Raw genomic sequence first — 21,872 nt, 5'->3', positions numbered from 1 at the left:
ATATATAGAGAGAACGGAGTGAATGGAATGGCATTAAACCATGTGTTTGATTTGATATGTTCCTCCCTGTGATTGGTCAGGTTACCCACAGTCAGGACAGTGTACTGGACCTCCATTGGCTGGAGGCCAGCGAGCTCTGTGCTGAGGACCTGGAGACCCTGTTCAGACGCCTGGTGGACCAGAGAGACACACAGCTGGAGGTAGGGGGTTATAAATGGGTTATGGAGGGGTTATGAATGTGTTATGTTCTCCTTATATAGGCCTGGTGGGCCAGAGAGTCACACAGCTGGAGGTAGGGGGTTATAAACGGGTTATGGAGGGGTTATGAAGGGTTATGGATGTGTTATGTTCTCCTTATGTAGGCCTGGTGGGCCAGAGAGACACACAGCTGAAGGTAGGGGCCACTGTTGACATACTGCACAGTGTTTATAGGTTTGACCTTGCTGAGTCATACAAGATATTGCTGTGCCATAAAATATTCTGTAAGTCTTACTAGACTTTTATAGCAGTAGTTACTTATTGACTTTCTATATTGATCTGTGGTGAAATGGAGGAAGTTGAAATGGAGGAAGTTGAAAGGGAGGAAGTTGAACTTGAAATGACAGGTGAAGGAGAAGTGTCATTTCCTGTCCTATTTTCATTTTACCTCCCTCTGTTCTTTTCTCCTCCCCACCCCAGACTATTTTAGAGCTAATGCAGGAGAGAGAGTCCACCCCGTCACCCTCTCCGCCCAGCGCCCAGTCCCCCAGTGACTGTCCCAGCATGCAACAGCAGGCGACCTCCCACCAGCACTTGTCTGTGGAGCTGGCCGACTCCAAGGCCAAGGTCAGACGGCTGCGCCAGGAGCTGTGAGTAGTCAGATAAGGACACTCCCAGACCCAACCCTCCCACTCAGTGGTCATAAAGTAACCTGGGCATGACAATGACAGCCATGTGGTTGGCAAGACAACATAAACATATCTCGAATGCAGGCTAAGCATAAATGTATTTGAAAGGCACAATCCGTAATTTGTATCAGTAGTGCAGTACTGCTTGAGGACTTTCTGAGCCATCTTCCACCCAACTGGTCATTGTGTTTAGAGGATACATATGTAATTTCCCTAACCCAGCGTTAGAGGATATACTGTATGTAAGCCTTCTTTAAAGAACTCAAAAGCACCCTAGGGCATCTTCATTTCCTGTTTTATATTCTGTACAACATTTGAAATAGCATGAATAAGACCAACAAAGTGGGTTTTTTTCTCGGGTTGTCTCCACATATGTTTGGAGGTTAAACAGTTGAGCTGTGAGACAAGGCAAATGGTCAACAGTAGAGAGAGAGAGAGAGAGTCATCCTGAACGGATACAGGAGAAGGTGTCTGGGGATAGTTTGGCCCAGATTCTCTCCTTGGCATGACCCTCCAGGGCCTTGCATTGCCATTGTCCCACTTTGGCCCTCTTCCTCCCTGCCACCCCCCAGATCTGATTCAGCCCTTCATCTCTCCTCCTCTTCTCTCTTTTATCGCTTTCATTGTCTAACTGGGATATGCTGACTCTAGCCCCCGGGCTGTACAGCAGTACAGTATCCTCATAATGCAACCCAACACTATCTGTTCTGTCCCTAGAAATGTAATAGCTTTTGGTTGTAGTGCACACTTGATGTCAACAAAGTGATAGGTTTGTGAGAAAACATGTACAACAGAAGCTTTTCTCTTAGGGATTCTAAAAAAATGGTAATGCCGTAGTACTGGCCAGTATGTTGCTACTTCCCAGGGAAACTGGGGGTGGAGGAAGTGATGGTCTGGGTGCTGCAGTGTGTGGTGGAATGTGGCCAAGCAAGCAGGAGCCAGGCATCCCATATCTGCACTCGTAGAAAAAAGGGTCCCAAAAGGGTTCTACATGGAACCAAAATGGGTTCTTCAAAGGGTTCTTTGAACATGTTAAATGTCTTCTCCAAGAGCTGTATATAATGGCTGTATGACTTGACCTACTGTATCTGTCTGAGTGGATGGGGGGTAGAAGCCAGGACTGTGCGTGTGGCGCGCATGCATGCATGTGCGGCAACATTAAGAAAAGCTATGCATACTTACACCATCCCTCTCCATCTCTTTCTCTCCCCTCCCCTCCTCTCCCCTCCCTCCCTCACTCCCTCCCTCCCTCCATCCCGCTCAGAGAGGAGAAGAGTGAGCAGGTACAGGACTGCAGACAGGAGCTGGAGAACATGGAGGCTGAGTTCAACAGGATTCAACAGGAGGTAGAGAGAAGTGACGCACGCACACACACGCATACACAAACACAGACACATACGCTTGGACCTCCTCGCTAACCCTCAGTAACATGACACACAGTATCCTTACTTCTATCAGAGATTATTCAGATGAATGTACACTATGCTTTAGTGTAGATAAAGCCTTAGTGCTTAGCTAGTGACAGTGGCTACACCTCAACACCGTTTTCTACAACAGTACAACAGCTGCAGCTTGATCTCCTGAGTTCCTCAATCTGTTTTCCTGAAAGGAGAAAGAGAGATTTCATTTTCATGCCTAAAACATGGTTCTACATCAACTGGGTTACATGGTCAGGGAAACCTCTCATACATTCAGTGAAATTCAAAGACTTTAATCTTCAATATATAAATACAGTGTAGATAGTTTTGTTTAAACTTTAGATTTATTTTAAGACAGGAGCTACTTCCCAGCATTTTCCTCTCCCCACTTGAGAGAACTTTTGCCGTATATTTACCTCACGACGGTGTCCCATGTATGCTAAAACCCTTTCCCGTGTCGGTGTCCGTATCAGAACTCTGTGTTGCTAGCGGAGGCCCGGTCAGCCCGTACGTACCGTGACGAGCTGGATGCCCTGAGAGAGAGGGCCATCAGGGCTGACAAGCTGGAGAGCGAGGTGGGACGATACCGCGAGAAGCTACACAACATGGAGTTTTACAAGGCCAAGGTGGAGGTACGGTAGTGTACGGAGAAACACATTCAATACTCAGACTATAGCATGATAAACAGCCAAAAGGAAAACAAAATGATGTTTTATCTTAAAATGTGAATTTTGTCCACTGTTAAATTTACATCAGAACGTTTCAGAATGCAAAGCACCACAGCTACTAATTTTTCAAATCAATTGTTAAGGTTTTACAAATGACTGTTTTCGCACTTTGCAAAAAACTTAGATAGATCTCAAACAATACTTCACGTATTTCATCATTTAACAATTTACATTAATCTGCTGTTATCATGTACCCGACAGGGGTTTCTTTGTTTGTAACAGCCTTGATTTGTGTCTCATCTTGTAGGAGCTGAAGGAGGATAACTCTGTGTTGCTGGAGACCAAGGCTGTACTGCAGCAGCAGCTGGAGGGGTGGAGGGCCCGCTCTGATAAACTACACCAGCTAGAGAAACACAGTCTGCTGCTCAACGCCAGGGTCCACGTCATGGAACAGGTAGAAAACATGGACTATAATGCAGTGGATTACATGTATGTAAACGGTGGTCAATATCAACATTGTGGGGAAACAGGTTAAGGGAAGGATGGGGAAGGGACTGGTCTTAGTGCATGGGAGGATGTGTATTGGAAGATACATGCGATGGAACAGGTTGATGGACTAAGAGGATCATACTGTACATGCTTGGATTATGTTGTGGACATGTGTGTGCCGTGGTCAAAAGGTCATACTTTCCCACGAAGATCAGATAGAGAAATAGGAAGTTGAATATCTTTAGAATAACAACGTCATCTCCCCCTCGTCCTCTCTCTCTCTCGGCCCTTCCCAGGAGAAGGAGGTGGACAGGAGGCGCATGGAGGAGCTGCAGGAGGAGAACCTGGCCCTGGAGCTGGCCCAGAGGAGGAGCATGGAGGAGTCACAGCACCTGGGATGGGAGCTGGAGCAGCTCTCCAGGAGCCCCGACAACTCACAGGGTAAGGCTGACAGTCTACTCTACCCACTTCATCTGCCCTGTGGGAACAGTGGTACTTATTGGAAGAGAAGTGACATGCTAAATATCATTCTAACGTTAAGAACTATTCTATATGGCACAAAAAGGATACCTTCAATAAGATCATTCATTCAGTCATGATCTCACCAGTCTGTTCATAGTGGAGGTTATGTAACAGCTAGTTCGTATTCCTGTCATCCTTTCGGTCTGATGGTTGTGTTCAGGTCAGAAGTCTCTGGGTGAGGAGGTGGTTGAGGGGACCAGGAGTCGTCTGCTGAGGCTGGAGAGAGAGAACCAAAGCCTGCTCAGGACCATAGAGGAACTGAGAGCTGCTGACCTCAGCCTGGGACCGCAGCACAACCATAACCATCAGCACACGTGGAGGGACGGCCAGCGACCCACAAACACGGTAACTAGCCAGGGACCACGACACAAACATGAACACAATAGGCACACACAGCTGCTCAGGCAGCACACGTACAACCATGAACCCACACATTCGGATTCCGGCGACTCTATTGAACTATAGCAGTGAACGGTGCTATTTCCATGTGAAAATGTTGGTTGTGTTTCCTTGTTTATTAGGCTGAGGTGGTTAGAGAGTACCTTGGCAGTTTAGACAACACCTCCTGGGAGCAGTCTGAATTGGTCATCAAAGAGGATTGTGACATTGACATAGACACCTCACATCACAGGGACCCAGAGTGCAACGGAGTGTCGGTTGACCTAGAGGGAGAGATTGACCGACTGGAGAGAGAGAGCGAGACCCTCAAGGAGAAGATGGACCTTCAGAAGCAAGAGAAAGGCCAACTTGAAGACGGAGAGTCTTGCGACCTGAGTGACCCCATAGCTGACCTGGAAGCTGTAGCTAAAGACAACACCCGCAATCTCCTTCAACCAGGCGCTTCAGTGTCTCTGACGCGTGATACCTCACCCTGCTCTAAGAACAAGAGTCCACGTCGGGAGAACAGTAGCACGGGGCTGCAGGCGAGGGCTTCCTCTTCATCCACGAAGCACACAGAGCGTCTGGAAGCGAAGTGTAGAGCCCTGGACACAGAGAACCAGCGGCTTCAGGCTGCCCTGGACAACACAGGTTGGTCTTCTGGGAGAATGTTGTGGTACTGCTGTCTCTTTGTAGCGTTTGGCTCTGTTGCGTTAGATACAGGGGCATTGAATGGGCAATGTGATGTGCTTTATTTGTTCAGGGATCCATTTGCTTGTTGATTTATGTGCTCTGTATGCCTGCTAACCTAATAATTGGTGATTAATGAAGTAGCCTATATTCATTCATTATTATTATTATTAATAATAATTATTATTATTATTTATCCACCCACGCCCCACCCATCCATCCATCCATCCAACCTTCCATCCATCCGTCCATCCATCAACCACACCCCTCCATCCATGCATCCATTCACCTCCAGGCCGGAAGCTCCAGCGGCTGGAGGCCGAGGTCCACGAGCTGGAGGCTGAGAACCAGATCCTGCAGGCTGGGCTGGAGGAGCTGAGGATCTCCTCCCGGCGCATGGAGCAGCTGGAGCAGGAGAAGCAGACCCTGGAGCAGGAGGCTTCAGGCCTGGAGCGAGACAAGAGGAGGCTGGAGAAGGAGAACCGCAGGCTGAGGCAGCAGGCAGAGATCCAGGACTCTACCCTGGACGGGAGCAACCTGAGGGTGGCTAGTCTGGAGAGAGAGAACAGGTATGATGCTAATGGTCACCATGGTATGATCGTGGTGCTAGCAATGCCAGTGTTGTGGGTTCGATTCCCACTGCGATCACATGTATAAAAAGGTATGCACTTGTATACAAATGTATCTACTCATATACAATACAATATACAAAAATGTGTGCCCTCACTGTACTGTCGCTTTGGATAAAAGCATCTGCTACATGGTTTATATTTCTATTACATTATAACAGGGGGATGGGGAAGGAGGTGGAGAGGCTGAAGGAGGTGGAGGAGAGGGTCAAGGGGCTGGAGAGGGATAACAGAGAGCTGGCCAAGCAGGGAGCGATCAACCAGAGGGCCCTGGTCACCCTGAGAGAGGTGAAGCCACTCAGATCAGCATTAGCTTCTTATGTGTGATACTCATGTATTTCAGTGTGCCTGACATGACAGATTTGTACGTTTCCTTATGGGAAGATAAAGTTAAGCGAGCTTGAAGTCGTGGAGATTTAGATCACATGTCATGAATATATATCAATTGTTTTTGATTTAACAGCTCTGATAAGTAGGTCATTGGTCACAAGAGCTTTACATGGCTGCAAGAGGAGTCACTGAACTGAAATATGCGATGATACAAAAAGCAGATATTTCTGACCGTTGTTCCTCTGTAGGAGTTGGTGAGTGACAAGCTGAAGACCCAGCAGAGGGAGAATGAGCTGGAGAGGCTGGCCCACGAACTGGAGATGAGAGTCCTCAACCAGGACACGTCACCACAGAGTGACGAGGAAACTCCAGACACCAGGTAAAACACTGGACACAGCGAGGTTCATGCAACTGATTTAGTCTACCCCCCACAAACCAGGTTAGGTGATAGTTACACAAATCTTCAATTAAGTTTGTGAATGACTGTGTTATACACATGACAATAGATTGGTGAGTTATTTTCCAATAAAATCAATTACAATCAGTGACAAAATACAGAAAAATATGTCTACTTTTCCCTCCCCCACGCGTTGTTCTAAATCCCCCTTTATTTTATTTCCCTCTCCCCAGTAGGTTCAAGATGTTGGAGTCTGAGCTGGAGTCGTCTCTGAAGAGGTCCCTGCAGATCAAAGAAGACAAGATGGCTGCCGTTGAGGCTCGTCTGCAGGAGTCCTCCACCCTCAACCAGCAGCTACGTCAAGAGCTCAAGACTGTGAGTCTGGCCTAAAGTTCCTCAGTTTCAAAGGGAAACTATACCTTGTCTACATTCATTCACTTTTACATTGGAGTTCTTTGTCAAAGTATTTTGAATTCTGAAGTTGAAAAATGGCCTCGCTCAGTAGCAATATCTTACCTTTGTTCTTGACCCCCTACAGGTGCGTCTGAACTACGAAGCCCTGCTGCAGAGGGAGGAGGAGGAGCATGCGGCGCGTAGCCCCACCCCTCAGAGGGAGAGTGACAGGGCGGTAAGCGGATGGCAGCGGGAGAGCCAGGAGGCCACCAGGGAGCTGCTGAGGGTCAAGGACCGCCTCATCGAGGTGGAGAGGAACGTGAGTGGAGAACTTTGTGTCATCATGTTTTGACTAAGCACTAAATTTGATGCTCTTATTTCAATTTTTATAATTTCCTTTGTTTAAAGGCCTCCCAATAATGACTATGGGATGATAGAACTCAAACCTACATGACATTTTAGTCATTTAGCAGACACTTCATTATTTCATTACATTACATTGCCACGTTAATACAAATGTTATCCATCTAAACCAGACTATTACTATGGATCAACACCAGCTTCACATTTTTTCTATGTATTATTGACTTGTCCCTCTTTTCCTTCCCTACTGCAGAATGCCACACTGCAGGCAGAGCGTCAGGCACTGCAGGTCCAGCTCAGACAGCTGGAGACCCAGTCAGACGGCCTGCAGGCTCAGATCTTGGCCCTGCAGAGACAGACCGCTTCCCTGCAGGAGAACAACACGGCTCTCCAGACACACAACGCTAACCTGCAGGTTAGAGGAGCAACATTCCTGATATACTAATATACTCCTAGTATACTGATAAGATACTCAAAATACACAAATACACACACACTGATTTAATGCTTCCAAAATATGAACTTTTATTTTGAAGTGAGTACTTTTATTTTGAAGTGAAATCTGTGTGCAGATATCCATTCTGCATTGGAGTCATCTTGTTTTTGTACCTAGCACTCAAGTTGCCTCATATAATGCCATTCTAACAGAACCTGATACTGTAAGGTTGGTGTTACATGAAGCAGTTTGAATGCAACTTAAGTTGATTTGTTAAATGTGAACCACTTCCTATAGAGTCCTTTCATACATGGTATGAGTAGTATTTCATCTTATACAGTATAAACTCATACCTTTGAATTACAACCTTTTCACACATAATAATCATCTCCACGCCTATCCAACCACAGGTCGAGAAGTCCACTCTGAACTCCCAGAGTGCATCACTCCTGGCCCAGAACGCTCAGCTCCAATGCCAACAATCCAGCACCGAGGGGGATAAGGAGGTGGCCATGCGTGAGCGCGAGGAGCTGCGCAGCGTGCACGACCAGCTCCTGAGGGACCATGAGAGGCTGGCGGCGCTGCACGAGAGACAAGCCATGGACTACGAGGCCCTGATGGGAAAACACGGCTGTCTGAAGAACGCCCACCGCACTCTGGAGCTGGAACATAGAACGCTGGAGGACAGGTAGAGGAAGGGGACCAGAGACCATTCTGATTCTGTCATGGTTCACAATATACCATTTGAATGCTTGAGTAATGGTTGCTTAAATTCCACCTCTCTATTTTATGTTCTCCTGCAACAATGAGGATATCTGTTGAGGAAAATCTGTTGGATTTTAGAACTACAGTATATAGGTTCTACCCATTCATATTTTATCAAAGACACTCATCAATGGCTGTGACACTCATTTCCCATCCATGCAAAAACCACGAAAACAGCAACCGAGAGGAAAGCTCTCTAAATAACCACGATGGTGTGTTGCTGTAGGTACAAAACCCTGCTGCAGCAGAAGGCCAAACTAGAGGGTCTGGAGAAGGCTCTGAGAGAGGAGCAGGACAAGATGTCTGTGGAGAAGGAGCAGCACAGGACCACCGCCTCAGAGTGTCGACAGCTCCGGGATGAGAAGGACTGGTGAGGGGCGCACATAGCATAACATACACACACACACACACACACACAGCATCTCCTAAAGATGACAAAGACTCCCACTACACACAGCATAGCTCACTACACACATAAGCTCACAATAAAGATAGTTTCAGGCTGATAGTTTTTACATAGAATTCAGAGAAATTGCTTGTATAACTTGCTGACATTCAGAGAACTTTGCTTGTCTAACTGTTGTTCTTAACAATATGTTTTCGCCTTACTTTGTCAGAGTGTTTCTTCTATGTATATTTCTATGTGCCCCCAGGCTGAACCAGACATACCGTCAGCTGTTGAAGGATCAGGAGGAGCTCCAGGCACACCATAAGAACATGAAGACCCTGCTGAACAGCACCAAGCTGGAGCAGACCAAGCTCGAGTCCGACTTCAACAAGCTCAGAGAGCAGTACCAACAGCTAGACATCACCAACACCAAGCTCACCAACCAGTGTGAGGTATGAAGGATATATTTAAGCAACAATGCTCGAGGGGGTGTGGTAAATGACGAATATACCACGGTTAAGTGCTGTTCTTATGCACGACGCAACGCGGAGTGCCTGGATACAGCCCTTAGCCGTGGTATATTGGCCATATACCACAAATCCCGAGGTGCCTTATTGCTATTATAAACTGGTTACAAACGTAATTCGACCAGTAAAAATAAACATTTTGTCATACCCGTGGTATGAGGTCTGATATAACACGGCTGTCAGCCAATCAAAATTCAGGGCTCGAACCACCCAGTTTCTAATAATACCTTCACCATCCAGGTTCATTTAAGTTATAATTCAAAATATATTTACCTAAAAGCATCCATTTTAATCAATCAAAACTTGATAAAAATTCCAATATTCTGTACAGTTGTAATGAAGGTTTTGTTGATCGTATTGTAATGAAACAGTCAGGGAATGCGGCTCGAACCCTCCACCTTCTGACCCGACGCCCAGTGCGCCATCGACTGTGCCACAGAAGCATGCTCATGTGACGAAGTCGATTCTCCCCCCTTATTAACCCAGGGTCGTTACAGCATTGCTGGAAAAGTAATTAGATTCTGTATTCCCCAAGCACTATACGAAGAGGCTATGTGAGGATATTCACATTTGCTCTCAAAGCAGTTTTGTGCCAGATTGATGTGTTGTAGTAATGCTATCATTAAAGAAGTCATTGACATATACTATGTGCTCTTGTGTCTAGCTGCTGAGTCAGTTGAAGGGGAACCTGGAGGAGGAGAACCGGCACCTGCTGGACCAGATCCAGACCCTGATGCTGCAGAACCGCACCCTGCTAGAACAGACGATGGAGAGCAAGGACCTGTTCCACGTAGAACAGAGACAGCACATGTAAGGGACCCGTCTATCTGGCTGAAGGCCGAGTCGTAGAGCTTTAACCCCTTGCATTCTAACTTGCAGTTAATGGTCTGAATTAGAAGTTAATTGAACCAAATGTAATAGATGTTCCACCACCCGCAGCAGACACTGTACAGTATATCTACAGTATATAAGAGCAGAGTTTGTACAATAGTAGCTACAGCCACAGTATAGTTCTTCTCATAATGATCGACTTATGGAATGTATTCACATTATGCTAAAACAATGGGCTTCACATAGGACACAAGGCATTCCAGAGCAGCACAAAACAAAAGGCATTGATTCAGCTATAGAGCACCGTTGCACCAAAAACACAGTGCATCCCATCATATTTAGAGCACCAAAACCACTGGGCCTCTGAGTTTGACAGAGCATGGATTATTGATGTCGTCTGCCATCTGTAGTGCCAGTTTAGAAAAAAGGTTGACTGACCTAAAAAAAAATCCTCTCTCTCTGCTAGTGTCAATGTTGGCCAATATGGAATAAATCTCCCCCATTTTGAGTTAATCTTCTGGACATATGGGGCATACTAAGCTATGTGTAATATGTATGGAAATATAACATTCATATTCTTTTCAACTGGGTCGTATTCATTGCGGCATACAACGGAAAACGCTTTGCAACGGGAAATGGAAATGAGAGTTCCTTATTGGACGAGTACATGTAGTCCCTCACTGTTTCAGTCTATTTTCTTCCGTTGGTGCCTAATAAATACGACCTTGGGGTTTGATGGTGTTTAACCTGTCTGGGAACCTCTTGCCAACAGCCAATGGAATTGCAGGGTGCCAAATACAAATCAACAGAAATCTCACATATCAAATTTCCCAAACATACAAGTATTAGGCACCGTTTTAAAGATAACATTCTCGTTAATCCAGCCACAGTGTCTGATTTAAAAAATGCTTTACAGCGAAAGCTCCACAAACGATTATGTTAGGTCACCACCTGATGAAGACAGCTTGGCTGTCGAAACGTTGGTAATTACATTTTTGCATCTGAGCTTCTAGAGTGTGCGACTCTCTTTCATTTTCAAGTTTTCTACTCTGCTAGCCAGCACCTCGCCTAAATAGGTGTGCGGTACTTTTTCTTCTAGGTCACCACCAAGTCACAGAAAAACCCAGCCATTTTTCCAGCCAAAGATAGGAGTCACAAAAAGAACAAATAGAGATAAAATGAATCACTAAACTTTGATGATCTTCATCAGATGACACTCATATGACTTCATGTTACACAATACATGTATGTTTTGTTCAGTAAAGTTCATATATACAGTGCCTTGCGAAAGTATTCGGCCCCCTTGAACTTTGCGACTTTTTGCCACATTTCAGGCTTCAAACATAAAGATATAAAACTGTATTTTTTTGTGAAGAATCAACAACAAGTGGGACACAATCATGAAGTGGAACGACATTTATTGGATATTTCAAACTTTTTTAACAAATCAAAAACTTAAATATTGGGCGTGCAAAATTATTCAGCCCCCTTAAGTTAATACTTTGTAGCGCCACCTTTTGCTGCGATTACAGCTGTAAGTCGCTTGGGGTATGTCTCTATCAGTTTTGCACATCGAGAGACTGAAATGTTTTCCCATTCCTCCTTGCAAAACAGCTCGAGCTCAGCGAGGTTGGATGGAGAGCATTTGTGAACAGCAGTTTTCAGTTCTTTCCACAGATTCTCGATTGGATTCAGGTCTGGACTTTGACTTGGCCATTCTAACACCTGGACATGTTTATTTTTGAACCATTCCATTGTAGATTTTGCTTTATGTTTTGGATCATTGTCTTGTTGGAAGACAAATCTCCGTCCCAGTCTCAGGTCTTTTGCAGACTCCATCAGGTTTTCTTCCAGAATGGTCCTGTATTTGGCTCCATCCATCTTCCCATCAATTTTAACCATCTTCCCTGTCCCTGCTGAAGAAAAGCAGGCCCAAACCATGATGCTGCCACCACCGTGTTTGACAGTGGGGATGGTGTGTTCAGGGTGATGAGCTGTGTTGCTTTTACGCCAAACATAACGTTTTGCATTGTTGCCAAAAAGTTCCATTTTGGTTTCATCTGACCAGAGCACCTTCTTCCACATGTTTGGTGTGTCTCCCAGGTGGCTTGTGGCAAACTTTAAACGACACTTTTTATGGATATCTTTAAGAAATGTCTTTCTTCTTGCCACTCTTCCATAAAGGCCAGATTTTTGCAATACACGACTGATTGTTGTCCTATGGACAGAGTCTCCCACCTCAGCTGTAGATCTCTGCAGTTCATCCAGAGTGATCATGGGCCTCTTGGCTGCATCTCTGATCAGTCTTCTCCTTGTATGAGCTGAAAGTTTAGAGGGACGGCCAGGTCTTGGTAGATTTGCAGTGGTCTGATACTCCTTCCATTTCAATATTATCGCTTGCACAGTGCTCCTTGGGATGTTTAAAGCTTGGGAAATCTTTTTGTATCCAAATCCGGCTTTAAACTTCTTCACAACAGTATCTCGGACTTGCCTGGTGTGTTCCTTGTTCTTCATGATGCTCTCTGCGCTTTTAACGGACCTCTGAGACTATCACAGTGCAGGTGCATTTATACGGAGACTTGATTACACACAGGTGGATTGTATTTATCATCATTAGTCATTTAGGTCAACATTGGATCATTCAGAGATCCTCACTGAACTTCTGGAGAGAGTTTGCTGCACTGAAAGTAAAGGGGCTGAATAATTTTGCACGCCCAATTTTTCAGTTTTTGATTTGTTAAAAAAGTTTGAAATATCCAATAAATGTCGTTCCACTTCATGATTGTGTCCCACTTGTTGTTGATTCTTCACAAAAAAATACAGTTTTATATCTTTATGTTTGAAGCCTGAAATGTGGCAAAAGGTCGCAAAGTTCAAAATCACTGCATGTTTTGGAACTACTGAACATAATACGCCAATGTAAAATGAGATTTTTGGATATATACAGTACTTTCGCATGGCACTGTATATATCCAAAAATCTAATTTTACATTGGCGTATTATGTTCAGTAGTTCCAAAACATGCAGTGATTTTGCAGAGAGCCACATCAATTTACAGAAATACTCATTATAAATGTTGATGAAAATACATGTGTTATACATGGAAATATAGATATACTTCTCCTTAATGCATCCGCTGTGTCAGATTTTTTTTTTACTTTGCAGAAAAAGCATCATCTGAGTACGGCGCTCAGAGCCCAAAACAGCCAAAAGAAATATCCGCCATGTTGCACAGTCAACATTAGTCAGAATTAGCATTATAAATATTCACTTACCTTTGATGAATGCACTCCCAGGAATCCCAGTTCGACAATAAATGTTTGAAGTCCATCATTTATGTCCAAATAGCTTATTTTGTTAGGGCGTTTGGTAACAAATCCATTCGCGTGTTCAGGTCCAGCCGAACGTCGGACGAAAAGTTCAAAAAGTTATATTACAGGTCGTAGAAACTTGTCAAAATAAGTATAGAATCAATCTTTAAGATGTTTTTATCATAAATGTTCAATAATGTTCCAACTGTAGAATTCCATTGTCTGTAGAAAAGCAATTGAATGATAGCTACCTCTCATGTGAAATGCGCGTGACTGAGAACGAGGCTGCTGCCAGACCACTAACTCAGAGAGCTCTCATCTGGCCCCCCTTCACAGTAGAAGCCTGAAACAACATTCTAAAGACGGTTGACATCTAGTGGAAGCATTAGGAAGTGCAAAATGACCCATATCCCACTGTGATTTCGATAGGGGCTGAGTTTTAAAAAACTACAAACCTCAGATTTCCCACTTCCTGTTTGGATTTTTTTCTCAGGTTTTTGCCTGCCATATGAGTTCTGTTATACTCACAGACATCATCCAAACAGTTTTAGAAACCTCAGAGTGTTTTCTTTCCAATATTACTAATAATATGCATATTTTAGCATCTGGGACTGAGTAGGAGGCAGTTTACTCTGGGCATGCTATTCATCCAAAAGTGAAAATGCTGCCCCCTATCCCAAAGAAGTTGAAGGTGCCAGGTGCGACAGTGTGACGGTTGAGACAGTTCAATCAGAGTTTATTCTGAGACGTAAACACACCAGCCATCTTTGCAGCAGCGCCACCTCTTCTGTTGATGTTACCTCTCTGTGTGAAACACTGTGTTTTTCTCTCCTCTCTCAGAGACAAGCTGAATGAGCTGAGGAGACAGAAGGAGAAGTTGGAGGAGAAGATCATGGACCAGTACAAGTTCTATGACCCCTCACCCCCACGGAGGTACAGTGCCGTTTGGAGAGGAAATCAATTCACTTTGACAGTGACAAAATTCACTAGTTTGGATACAGTATTAGTTAGTTTTACCTGTTTATTTTTAAGACAGTTTTCCCATCAGGGATAATAAAGTTTATCCTATTCTATATCGATTTTAACGTATCTATTATATTTCCCGAGGCGTGGGAACTGGATTGCCCTGAAGATGAGGAAGCTGATGAAGCCGAGGAGCCGCGAGCGTTGTGGCCCCGCCTCCTCTTCTGACCACCATCGCTCCCTCACCCCCACACGCTCTGGCTCCTTCGAGGCCCTCCCGCCCACCTCCCCCTCTGCTTCCTGTTGCCAGGACAATGGCTCCTTCGTGGGTTCAGACGGCTCGGGTGGGTCCACCACCTCCCCCAGGAGGAGCAGCAGTGAGTATGACCTCCTTATCCCCTCCCATTGGTCCCGTCTGAGAGCCCTGATAGGCCAGGCAGAAACGGGCTGTCCAATCACGCTCCGCCATCACCGCAGGCCCACCCACCCTGCTACGAGCTATAGGCCAAGAAGAGAGAGCGACAGCTAGGCCCCTTCCCCCACCACGGCCGACCCTGCAGCCACGGCCATCAGGGATAGAACAGAAAGATATGGGCAGAGCCAGTTACTGCAGGGAACCTCCCCCAGCCACCACCGAATGGACAGGGAGACAGAAGTCACTCAATTGCTACATCTTTACAAGACAGACTCTTCCTATTTGTATCAAGATAGAACCGCCTCCCAGGCTCTTTACACAGACACAGAGATCTATGAGAAGGAATAAAAATGATCTGTTGGAATGATCTGTTGCTGTGCCATTGTATAGGAGTCTCCTAGGTAGGAAATCATCATACACACTTGACTTCTGAAGTGGTAAGATGTAGGGCGGCTCTGTCTGTATCTACCCTGTATAGCAGGATAACTCACTTCTGACCCTACGAGGTCCGGAGCCTGCTGGTTTTCGGTCCTACATAATAATTAATTTCACACACCTGGTGTCCCAGGTCTAAATCAGTCCCTGATTAGAGGGGAACAATTAAAAAATGCAGTGGAACTGGCTTGGAGGGCCAGAGTGTAGTTTGAGGGCTGTGTAGTATACGTGGGTTTCTATGACAGACAGTGCATGCAGAAACACTTGTTACCTGGTGTTGCACTATGTATATTTCTGCATGTTTCTTTATGTGGATCAATAAGGCCAAAATAAGGCAACATTGTGCCTATTTCTGTCTATCCCCATGTCTGTTTTGTGTATGTTAACGTGTTCTCTCCGTTCCCCTCCCTTCATCCTCCCCTGTTTCTCCCTCCCCTGTCCCTTGTTGTCCCACACTGTAAAGTGTCCACCCTGAAAATCTTTCCCCTTATGAGGAACAGACTGAAGGATAAGGACAAAGTCAAGTCCCTCTTTCGTCGTTCCATGTGTAAGAAACATGATGGGTCGATGTCTCGTGACTACCTCATCTTGGCTGCAACCTGCCTATTTTTTCATCATTAGCGAACTATTAGCCTGGGTCCCAGATCTGTTTGTGCTGTCTTGCCAACTTCTTAGGATTGACAATTCCATACGAAGTTGGCAAGACAGCACAAACAGATCTGGGACCCTGGCTAGTGAGCTATGCTTTACCTTATTCTTTAGTCTACCATTGTTTTAATGAATGCAGCAGAAATCCTCAGAGACAATACTCTTAGAATTACGTGTAGAGTTCTTCGACGTGTGCAGCTTGGCATCCTTCCTATGATTGAGTTCAGCCATAATATTGCTATATATTGCAATTTTGATACCCATACCTACTCTTTCTCGCTGTTAGCATAATGTCGGGTCTTTACTATCATTAAATGAAGACTTTTAATTTTTATCAAAGATTCTCTGTAATTAGCATTTGGTGATCAACTAATCAGGAAGTCGGGGCACCAAGGAAAATATTCAGATTACAAAGTTATAATTCTCCTAATACAGCTTTTCAGATATTTTCATATCTGATCAATAGTCTTCAGATTAATGAATTCTTCTTTACCTCACGTTAGTCTCATTCAAAACATTGTAAATTGTTGGTTATCTGCACGAACCCAGTCTTCACTGTGTCATCCATACATCAATTGTCTTAAAATAATGTATTTACTAACTAAGTAATTCACAGAAATGCATAAACAAACAGTAGATAGTTACAAGGAAATGATAACGGAGTTTCCCTAGTGGGATAAACCGGCATCGCGGCTTGGTGTACAAAAGGGAAGTGGGGGTCGACTGAGATAAGACAACACACAGTTGATAATTATAACAATTGAAATGCTAATCCTTTGAAATGCTAATCCTTTGCACGTGAACGCTCACTCATTCGGGAACAACTGCAATCAATATATATATATTTACTCTCAGTGTGTCGTCGGGGTCTCTGTTGAAAAGTTTGTTTCTGTTGGAGAGTTTGTCCGCCCTCTCTGTCATGGTTAGAATGGGTAGTTCAGAGTAACATTCGCTAATGTCGTTATAGAATAGATGTTTCGGCAGTTGTCGGTCTTCACGTTCAATGATACCAAATTCCTAGCTGCAGACTAGTAATTAATATCAAAGACTTGTTCTTATTCTTATTCTGGTATCAATAGTCTAAGAGTTTCTCAAACCTTGGCCCTCTCGTTATCGAGGTAAGCTGGTCTGCAACCTTTATCCTCTTGTAATGGAGAGAAACATGGTCTGGTGATAGAAAACCCAGGTGGGGTTTTATTGGGAACATGGAAAAGGGCTGTCTCATGACGCCCGGTCCTGTCTGTGCCCCTGGGGGTGTTCTCATGACGCCCGGTCCTGTCTGTGCCCCTGGGGGTGTTCTCATGACGCCCGGTCCTGTCTGTGCCCCTGGGGGTGTTCTCATGACGCCCGGTCCTGTCTGTGCCCCTGGGGGTGTTCTCATGACGCCCGGTCCTGTCTGTGCCCCTGGGGGTGTTCTCATGACGCCAGGTCCTGTCTGTGCCCCTGGGGTGTTCTCATGACCCCCGGTCCTGTCTGTGCCCCTGGGGGTGTTCTCATGACGCCTGGTCCTGTCTGTACCCCTAGGGCTGTCTCATGACGCCTGGTCCTGTCTGTGCTCCTGGGGGCGTGCCAAGGACTTACTGAAACTTTTTAGGAAATTGGAGTTTCCTTCATTAAACAGTCCACAAACAGTTCCATCCTCACTTATTCATTTTATACAACAATTAGATGTAAGCCTCATATCTGAGGCTATTATATAAACAGTGTTATGGTAATGTAGCCATATTGACTCCCATGAGTTTCACAAAATTGTACCAAATGGACCAGTTCGTAGCTGGATTCTTCACCGATCTTTTATACCTTCTCCAGAACATAAATGTTGTTCGGTTCTCCAGTTCTGTGAGGTGGAATAAATTCCTTTGTTCTCTATGAAAATTCACTCTGTTTCTATACTGTGGCCATGAGGAGATAATCTCCTCCAGGAATTTACGACCTCTCTCTGACCACAGCAGCCTGGGTGTAGGAGACAGGGAGAGGGGGATGGGGCTTGCTGTACCCAAAGAGGGCAACGTCATGATAATAAGCATCCGCCACCATAGATATTTTCACTCTTCTGTTCTCCATGCAGTTCTGTAGAGTTACCCAAGAGGTCAGGGGAATGCTACATTGCAGAACACTGGTACTGCATAATGTTTTAGTTTCTCAGGACCACATTGCTGGAAGGCAGGAAGACTCTGACGGAGGTTGGGAGGCTCAAACCGTAGTTATTGATAAACGTCATTCTTTTCAAGTGAAGCGTGTAGAATCTTCTCTCCTTTGAATGAAAGACAGGAAGGGAAAGAGAATATAGGACTTCCCCATTAACCAGAGGCAACTCAAGTCATCTCTCTCCACCTCCACCCCCAGCCCTGAATGACCTGGACAAACTGAATGACTTGGTGTACCCCTCAACCCTGTCTGAGGACCCTGAGCAGCTAGAGGGGTCAGAGGTCAAGAATGACAGATCCAGGAAGGAGTCTATGACCTCATCCATGAGCGACTCCATCTTGTCCATCATCAACCATCAACACCAGCCCACCACCACTCCTTTGTTTTATCCCACCACCACTGCTGCTGCCGCTGCCACTGATGGCAATGAGCGATGTTTGACAGGTAGAGTGATTCCACCATCCATATTACGTCCTTCCATTTGACATCTTCATCAGCTATCTGCTATGAACACCTTTTGCTGTCGTTTTAAGAATCATGCTACAAGGGTACATTTGCTAAGGGGTTTGAGCTACAACGTCTATATAGGGATGTGTTGCTTCATACAGCTGCAATTCCATTTGTTTGAATGAACACTACCACTTCCCATATGCTTCTCTTGCTTTTAACCTGACCAGTTTGACCGCAACACCTCCTCGCTCCTGGATACAGTGTTGTCATACCCATACCGTGTCGTCTCATTTTCTGTCCCCTGCCATTTTGTGTTGCACAGACAAGGATTGTAATGACAGTGCTGTGGCGACTGACTTTGACGACGGGGATGAACTACAAAACCACGGTAAGCAACATCCCGCTAACTCATTATTTGAGGGTTCCCAAATGGCACCCTATTCAATACACAGTGCACTACTTTTGACCAGAGCCCTATAAAGAGAATAGGGTGCCATTTGGGATGCAGACCATGTGCACAGATGTACGAGTTAAAATGAAGAATAAATCAATATCTGTTAACATGGGCTTTTTTCAAGTTAATCTCTCAAGTAGGCATTATTCTGAACAGCTTGATAATACTGCCCTCTATAGGCAGAAATAATGATACATGCATTTACTAGCTTGTATTGTTGCCTATGCTATGTTTATTTGACATAAAATGTGTTTATAATACATTGTGGAAATGCATACATTTTCCAGACAGTTGTAATCAAGAATGTAGCCTGCTATTTTGGTGTAACCTATAGCGAAGTTCTCTCCATCTGCGGTTCCCCCAGGTCTGAATGGTGTGCCGAGCCGTGCCCAGAGCCAGAGCAGTGGAGAGTTCAGCCTCAGCCTAGACAACGAACCCTGGTCCAACGGCAGTAGCCCGGTCCAGCTGCCTCTGTCATCCCGCCGCTCCTCTTCCTCCTGCCTTCCGCCTAGCGATACCTCCACCCCCCGACATACACGGCAGAACCCCTCGCCGACCACACACACACAGCAGCGATCCACTTCCTTAACACACACCAGCAGCAACAAACACAGAGAGAGGGTAGGAGTAAAGAACTCCTCACCTATTGCCATAGCAAACACCCAGGGTTCAGTTCCCTGTAGGGGGAGGGAGGTGGGTAGCACCCAGGACCCCTGGCCCAGAAGGAGTGTCCTCAGGAGGTGCGCCAGCGGCAGCAGAGCCCCCCATCGCCCTTCCGAAGGGAATGTCCCCAAAACAGCTCAGGGGCAGGTTGCCGTATTATCTCGATCTGGATTAGGTCTGAACAAAGCTCCGGAGACCACCACCACCCGAGCCTCAGCCATGTCCCCGATCACGGTGCTCTACGTCCAGGGTAAATCTTCCTCGGTGTCTGGGTGTCTCAACTGTTTCTCCACCCCGTTGGGGAAGGAGGCGCGTCTGAGAGGGCCATGGTCTCCTGCCTCTCTACCCCGGGCCAGTAGCGTCATCTCAACAGCCGAGGGTTCTTCGCGACGATCCAGTGTCAACAGTGACTCTAGGGTGATGGCGAAAGTAGATCCCTTACCTATCATGGAATCTGATGGGAGCCCGAATCAGGTTAATCAGAATCAGAACAAGCAGAACAATCCAGAAGAACGAGACACTGATAATCACCCACCACCACCAAGCAAACCCCCCAGAGACCCAGCGATAGCCACCGATCGACCCAAATCCACCTGCCAGGAATCCCTCTTCGGTGGCACCCCGTTCAACCTAGACTCTGTCTTCTCAGACACTATCTTTAGCGAGTCGGTAGTCACCACCACTACTAGTAGCAGCAGCAATAATAACGATAAGAACCAGACTTTCCTCTGTCTGAACCCAGATCTGGAGCGTAACATCAGTTGTCCGCTCCTGAGGCAGGAGTCCACTAACGGCACGGCACTGGGACACATGGACAATGTACAGAGCCAAAATGGAGGACAAGAAGACTGTGAGAGTAATACTGTAGAAATCACTCAGTGCTGATTGCCGATGACAGGTAGTTTGTAGTTGCATGTAGAAACAGGTAGTTGTGAATGTCAGTACCAACGTAGTAGCAACCATTACCAACGTAGTACTAATCATTACCAATGTAGTACCAACATTGTTTAAAAGAGACTTGTTTCTCTATACTTGTTTCTCTAATGTACAGATTTTTATATTTAGTCCAAATGAAGATGTAAATAAAATGTTATTTTAGGGAATAAGTTGTTGTTTTCAAGTTGTTGTTTTCACATCGACAATATTCCTTTGTTGTTTGACAAAAGTTTTCAGTATTATACAGTCTATGTTTTTATTAGTATTTATAAGCCTGTGTTGATATTTGTGTTTTTATTTGTGTTTATAGGCCGCGTCAATCTACAAATGCTTAAACTCCCTATTCATATATACTTTTTGTTGTTCCCATTCGGTAGATCTAGTTATATACATAAACCCTTCAACCGAAAAACCATAGTTCTCTGTCCAGAGTGTTGATAGTACATACAGACTAGTAGACAACATGTACATTACATTACCTTGTTGGTTTATTACCACGCTGGACATTACAGTGAACTTATAACAACAAACACAATCAGTAATAATCTGATTAGGAAAAACGCACCAATTTGGTTCTTCGGTTGTGTGTCATGTCATGTGTCATGTCAGTGTCATGACATGTGTCATATCAGTGTCATGTCATGTGTCATGTCATGTGTCATATCAGTGTCATGTCATGTGTTATATCAGTGTCATGTCATGTGTCATATCAGTGTCATGTCATGTGTTATATCAGTGTCATGTCATGTGTCATGTGGGGACTGTGTTTTTGTTTGGTTTGTTCAGCTTGTTTTTTTGTTTGCTTTTCATTGTCTCTGCTTCATTGTCTCTGCAAAAATCCAATACTGAGATTGTCCTCAGTGAAGATGAAACCTTGTAAATGTGTGCAGGGACTTCAGGAGCCACAGTTGAATAAAGCCCTTTTCATTCCTTTAATATATTATGTTGAGTCTGTTTTGATTTCTGATTCTAGAAGTTATGAGTGAGAATGCAGGTAATTCTCAAGAAAATGTGCAGACAAAAATATAAACGCAACATGCAACAATTTGAAAGATTTTACTGAGGTGCAGTTCACATAAGGAAATCAGAAAATTGAAAAAAATTCATTAGGTCCTAATCCATGGATTTCACATCACTGGGCAGGGGTGCAGCCATGGGAGGGCCTTGAATGGTATAGGCCCATCCACCTGGGGAGCTAGGCCCCGCCAATCAGAAAGAGTTTTTCCCTACAAACGGGCTTTATAACAGACAGAAATACTCCTCAGCCCCTGGCGTGGTCTTCCAAATTCGCTAAAACAACATTGGAAAGAGCTTATGGTGAAGAAATGAACATTGAAT

At 45.1% G+C, this 21,872-nt stretch overlaps 1 protein-coding gene across 3 annotated transcripts in view; it reads left to right on the top strand.

Annotated features, from left to right (window-relative positions):
• LOC109878441 (girdin-like) overlaps positions 1-21,477 on the top strand; it is a 33,140-nt gene extending 11,663 nt beyond the window's left edge. The window contains exons 7-29 of one of the 3 annotated variants that reach the window (XM_031831720.1): positions 81-200; positions 679-848; positions 2,152-2,233; positions 2,779-2,937; positions 3,281-3,427; positions 3,759-3,903; positions 4,145-4,329; positions 4,506-5,013; positions 5,348-5,621; positions 5,843-5,969; positions 6,260-6,390; positions 6,642-6,783; positions 6,947-7,120; positions 7,418-7,579; positions 8,011-8,288; positions 8,592-8,735; positions 9,019-9,205; positions 9,945-10,090; positions 14,263-14,355; positions 14,530-14,762; positions 18,230-18,475; positions 18,804-18,869; positions 19,300-21,477. In XM_031831720.1, the coding sequence (XP_031687580.1) occupies positions 81-200; positions 679-848; positions 2,152-2,233; positions 2,779-2,937; positions 3,281-3,427; positions 3,759-3,903; positions 4,145-4,329; positions 4,506-5,013; positions 5,348-5,621; positions 5,843-5,969; positions 6,260-6,390; positions 6,642-6,783; positions 6,947-7,120; positions 7,418-7,579; positions 8,011-8,288; positions 8,592-8,735; positions 9,019-9,205; positions 9,945-10,090; positions 14,263-14,355; positions 14,530-14,762; positions 18,230-18,475; positions 18,804-18,869; positions 19,300-20,483 (5,103 nt within the window). In that variant the 3' untranslated portion in view covers positions 20,484-21,477. Of the gene's footprint in view, positions 1-80; positions 201-678; positions 849-2,151; positions 2,234-2,778; positions 2,938-3,280; positions 3,428-3,758; positions 3,904-4,144; positions 4,330-4,505; positions 5,014-5,347; positions 5,622-5,842; positions 5,970-6,259; positions 6,391-6,641; positions 6,784-6,946; positions 7,121-7,417; positions 7,580-8,010; positions 8,289-8,591; positions 8,736-9,018; positions 9,206-9,944; positions 10,091-14,262; positions 14,356-14,529; positions 14,763-15,698; positions 15,783-18,229; positions 18,476-18,803; positions 18,870-19,299 lie in introns of all 3 variants that reach the window. The other 2 variants (XM_031831725.1, XM_031831735.1) reach the window with 2 other exon arrangements.
• The last annotated feature ends 395 nt before the right edge of the window (positions 21,478-21,872 follow it).

The sequence above is a fragment of the Oncorhynchus kisutch genome, linkage group LG1 (genome assembly GCF_002021735.2).
Source record: "Oncorhynchus kisutch isolate 150728-3 linkage group LG1, Okis_V2, whole genome shotgun sequence".
Lineage (NCBI taxonomy): Eukaryota > Metazoa > Chordata > Actinopteri > Salmoniformes > Salmonidae > Oncorhynchus > Oncorhynchus kisutch.
This window is presented reverse-complemented; position numbering and strand designations above follow the sequence as displayed.